The sequence below is a fragment of the Meleagris gallopavo genome, chromosome 1 (assembly GCF_000146605.3).
Source record: "Meleagris gallopavo isolate NT-WF06-2002-E0010 breed Aviagen turkey brand Nicholas breeding stock chromosome 1, Turkey_5.1, whole genome shotgun sequence".
Classification (NCBI taxonomy): Eukaryota; Metazoa; Chordata; class Aves; order Galliformes; family Phasianidae; genus Meleagris; species Meleagris gallopavo.
Window position 1 is genome coordinate 102,301,764 of NC_015011.2, and position 5,468 is coordinate 102,307,231.

General features: G+C 44.3%; 1 protein-coding gene across 1 annotated transcript; it reads right to left on the minus strand.

The window, feature by feature from the left end:
• Positions 1 to 1,072: 1,072 nt before the first annotated feature.
• Positions 1,073 to 5,261, minus strand: SOD1 (superoxide dismutase 1; the record flags this gene model as incomplete). The annotated part of the gene is made up of 4 exons (XM_010722867.2): positions 1,073 to 1,643; positions 2,291 to 2,405; positions 4,574 to 4,643; positions 5,129 to 5,261. Coding segments are annotated over 4 exons (429 nt in total), but the record flags the coding sequence as incomplete, so codon positions are not given.
• Between the last annotated feature and the right edge of the window lie 207 nt (positions 5,262 to 5,468).

Sequence of the window (5,468 nt, forward strand, 5' to 3'; positions counted from 1 at the left end):
TGAGCAGTGGAGCTGTCAGAGCTTTCATCCTGTGCTGCTCACCCTGTTGTTGTCATGCACCTGCTGCTTTCCCCCCACTGAGGGAATAGCAAGACAACATAGCCATCCTCTAAGCTTCTAAACATAAGGAGGTTGTGGTGGTATCATGCATTTTCAAAGTGTTCTGAGATCCTCAACACCTAAGAAGCAGCTTAGTGAGAGCACAGGCCAATCCACCAGAAGAGGTACAGGTGGGTAGAGGCTGTATACACATTTGTTTGCCACCTGTAATGAATGCAAGTTCAGTGTTTTTACAGTCTTCTTGCTATTCTGAAAGCCATTCCATTTGTAACATGCTACACTGGAATCTGGGTGTCACTGGAAGTACAACCACCTACTTCCATGATTATCACTTATGTACAAGACAAAAGGAATGTTGATACAAGTCTTCATTAAAATTCATAATTTTCTCTATTAAAAGACTTGGAAATCCGTGTCTACAAGGTACAAGCAAAAGCTGGAGCAATCTCAGTGATTACACCACTGATAAGACTTGAGGAACCTGAATGCAGAACTCCTGCCTCTGTGCATGCATTTTATTCCAGGCTTTCTCCCTATTAGAAACCTCTGTAGAGCTTGAAGATGTCCTCACCAATGCATCCAGGCTGCCACTGAACGCCAACCCCAAATTCTCACCACAAGGAGGTTTCTGCATCTGCCCACAGGAACCCAGCCCCTACTCCGAGGCCACACAAGAATGCATGCTGCAAACAGACCACCTTGCACACTTCAGGCTCCCCCCCACTACTTCAGCATCAGACTTCTGTCACCCAACACGTGTCACATTTTACAGCAAGAGGACATTTCTGTAAGACAGCATACAGGCACTGGCTGGGATACAGAGTGGGTATCAGGTTATTAATACAGGATGTGGAACACTTAGAGGGATGCACTGACAGAGCAAGGCAGCAGTTCCATGGTTGCTGCCTCAATGCAACTTGTTGGATGCTATCAGTGTCTTGCAAACTACTGACATGAAGTCCAAGCATTACAAAATCAGCTGGTAGAGTTTTAATAGACTGCAAGACCAACATATGTTTTGCCCAGCAAGTTTATTACCCAAGTTTGAAACATACAGTGCTGCAAACTGCCTACTGCTATTTGGCGAGTAGCCTTGCTAGAGCTCTTAAGACTCCTCATCTTCTAAATCCTGTAATATAGGAGCAGCTTTGGTGTTCAGCATGTGATCCCTGCCAACCATCTTCCATTACACAGAACAGGAGTTTCAGTTAGCGAAGACTGCACTTCAAATGGTTACAGCAGATGCTTTAGCAGAAGACTACAGAGATTTTTCCATTAGTAACACTTTAATTGCAATATACATAATACAAAATTATGTCAGTATTCACCAGTTAAACTGATACTCAAGAACGCAGAGTAGTAATGAGATTAAGTGATAAATCTTTTGCTTGCACAAAGAAGAGCAAGTACAGCAATCACAATGAAATACAGCTCATTTCCCACTGCCATCTTAAACATCTCAGGTACAACAGTTAGCACTTGGCTATCCCAATTACACCACAAGCTAAACGAGGTCCAGCATTTCCAGTTAGTTTGCTCTCATTATCTCCCCCTCTACCCAGGTCATCACTTTTTGCATGGACCTAGAAGAGAATTGAAGATACCTTAATTCATGTTAGTGCATTTGTCATTACACACATACTAGCAGTGACCGCCAGCTACCAGCGAGGCCTTACAGCACAAAAAAGCACTTACCCATTTTGTAATGCTGAATGCCAAGCTGGTGCACATGCTAAGAATTTAGGACTAGACTTGCCCATAAAGACGCATCACCTTCAGTTGTATTTGTTTGAACTGGAAGTCACCAGAATCCCAAATTTCAGAAAGTTATCGCTACTCCAAGAGCAAACTCAGACTTCCAGTTCACCCTCAGAGCACACTGCACTGAAGATGCAGCATCCCAGCCACTGCATTACATGTTATATTACACAACTCCCTGCTACTTGACTGTCAGAGCAGCACACACTCTTGTCCCCAGCTTAAGAGTCCGCTGCCATGCATTCTACATACCTGTGCCAGACTACAGGTTCCCTACTCAGCTCAGCTTGCTTTAATCACACACAGCCAGAGGCAAACTTAAAATTATCCTCAACAAGGACAGCAGAAAATTAAGATCTCATAATAATGAACTGTCACCACATCAAAAACCCCACGCTAAAACTTGCGTATCAAACAGCAAGAACTAACTCACTGCTCTTTAAAGCCCCTAGGTTGGTATCAAGGCACTTACCACCATGGTACGGCCAATGATGCAGTGTGGTCCAGTAAGAGAAATGACAGGATCTTCTATTTCTACTTCTGCCACTCCTCCCTTAGCAGTCACATTGCCGAGGTCACCCACGTGCCTGCACAGAGAAGCACAGAAACTCAGAGAGTCTGGTTAAACTGAAAGTCCTGACAGACGGCCTGCACAACACAATGCCCAGTTAAGTACTCAAGTACTCCACCACCTCATTTCACACAGCACACACACACACCCATCTACCCCCCCAGCCATGGATTTTAACTCCTTCAGTTCAAGACATGATTAAAATCCAATCCAAGGTCGTTCTGCAAGTTCCAATTCGAGTTCTAAGGCTAACCCACTTGTGGGAAAGGAGTGTCATTATCACCTAGCAAGCTAAGCAAACAGTGCACAACTCTTAAGAGCCAGCAATTCCTTCATGCTGATGGAGCCTATTTCTCTCTGCTCAGAAGGAAAATCTTAAACTAATGTCTTAACCTTTCCTGTACATACAAGGCATGACATAAGCACTACTACTATACTTTTACTGTATACAACAAAGCAGCTATTCCACAAAATGCTGCTGGCTTCAGGCTTAAACAGGATTAGTAAAAGCAGTTTGACAAGGGATAGGTCAAAGGGGATACATGAAATGCTGGCTAAGTTCTAATCAGCATAGAAATAACTGTTCAAATCTGCCTGGCATTCCCCTATGTTGACATTACACACTACTACAGTTTAGGTGGGCGTTCTCCACTAGTAGAACTCCCTTAAGAATTAATCCTCACTCAGCTCAGTATTTGCAGAACATTTGGACACACTGGAGTTCTGTTCCCTACTCAACTACCCCAAACAAACCATTCATTTGAAGCTGATGGAACTTCAAACACTAATTTGTTCCTCAAACTGTCCATGCTCACAGAGCGACCAGCTCTGCTAGCTAACTGCCAACTACCTGCTTCCTAAGAGTGCTGATTTCATATTTTTAGCTCAGTCCTAGAGAATAAGGACAAGGGCAATTTTCCCTTTAAGAGTTTGCTTGATTTAAGCTACCAGGAAATTCTAGTACAACTGGCTTCAACTGTAGCCTTACAGCACAGCATAGTTCATAGTACCTCCACAGAGAACCCCCAGCCTATAGCTGCTTGAGCAGGCAGGTTACATCAGAAGCAAGAGAATCAAAAGAAGCCACAAAGCTCATGTAACTGTGACCTTTAGCATTACAGTGCCTGACTGCCTGGGAAGCTCTTCAGCCACCATTTCACACTGCTTTCATCCAGACAGCTCTCACCCAACGTACTTCATCTGGCAAGCAACTGATCACTCCAAAAGGTACCGATCAATAATAGAAGCTGTAGGTACAAAGTACTTAAAAACTTGACCAACACTGTCAGATTAGTCACAATACTTGACCAGAACCTACTTCTCCAAGATCAACCCACCTTTTAGACTTGCACAATCTTTTAGACTGAAGGCCAGCATGATAGCAGCACCTTCCCAGTCTGGAACCCAGCGAGCGTATTACTGAAATCAGCTGCTCAGCAGTGTGCTCAGACACTACATAGATACCTCAGACATGAAAGGGTCCCCCCCAAAGATAGCTGGGCCATTTAACTACTCCCCAGGAAGAATTCAGTCAGCTTCCACTGACAGAGGACTTTCAGGCAAGGACAGGGCATTCGGTACAGACAGACCAGTACTTACACCTGGCACACAACCCCTACAGAATATATCCCATAGGCAGCACAGTACCTAAGGCAAGAGGTTAAGAAAAACCCAGCACACCAAATGAATATCCGCTGCACCAGGCACACAGCTTTGTACACATCTTGCAGTCTCTCCTAAGTCCCAGTGAGGATCCTCACAGGCCGTATGACAAACCTACACACAGCTTAACACATGACAGTTTAGGGCCTCTGCTGTCAATAGCTAGCTCCAAAAGAGAAGCAAGGCACCACTAGAGGATTAGTACACAGCCCTCCTTCCCATTCTCACTTACCTCCTAATGAACATTCACTAACAGCCCATACTTATTTCCTCTTCTCCCTAGGCTATGTTAAGACCACTGTGCTGAAGACTACGTTTTGCACGTGCTCTTGAAGCCAGGGTGCCTGAAGCACTGCTGTATGATTGCCAAGTACCTTGCTAACCAACCTCCAAAGTTCCTGCTGAAATTACTGGTTTTCTTCTATCACTACCCTAGCAATTAGGCAGCAGCCTCTCAAGCTGAAAGCTGAGCTTACAGAGCTGCTGCACTGTGTAGCATTAGATCAGGCCCGTTAAACTCACCTATCTGCATCTTTTGGTCCACCGTGCTGCTTGCCTTCAGGATTGAAGTGAGCACCTGCACTGGTACACCCTGAAAAAGAACAACCACCAAAAGTAGATTCGCTGCAGTAAGCAGTTAAAGTTGGTGCTTATACCGTCCATGATCTTAGTCCACCTACAGCGTGAGAAAGTTAAAAATCATTAATGATAAAACAGCTACTCTCCAGCTAGACCTATAAATATACAAACATTACTCCAAGTTCAACAAATCCAGATGAGTCATTCAAGAACGCTCTTTGTCAGATAAAAAAGACTTCCTATTTCTTAACACCAGGTTAAAAACTGGGTCAAAAAAGTATTTAGGCCAGTGCTTGATATACCAGACCTTGAACAGTAGGCTAAACGTGTTCAAAGAATATTATGAAAATAATTCCTTAGGAATCATAGTTTCTTAGAACAGATGTGCAGTCATAAAACATACGTATGCTGAAGACGGTTGCTGCTGTGACACTAGAAGCAGCTCTTTAAAGCTGATCATACTGCAGCTGTAAGCAGAAGCTTGGACAGGCATCTTACCATTTGTGTTGTCACCAAATTCATGGACATGGAAGCCATGATCTCCATCAGACAAGCCAGTAATTTTTCCAGTAACCTTTACCGGTCCACTACCCTGTAACACAAAGTGCTGGTTACTACCGATGTGATTGCAGCATCAAAGAGCCTCATTACAAGAGAAGCTTCCAGGTCAATAAAAATTCAGCTACCAATGCAGAATCACCTGAGCTGGAAGCGAGCCCCAAGAACTCTACCCAAACATCAGAATATATGTCTGAGAGTTGCCCACCAAAGTCTCCTTGAACTCCAGCACTGGGGGCCGTGCCCACAGCCCTGTGCAGCCCGTCCCACGCCCACCGCC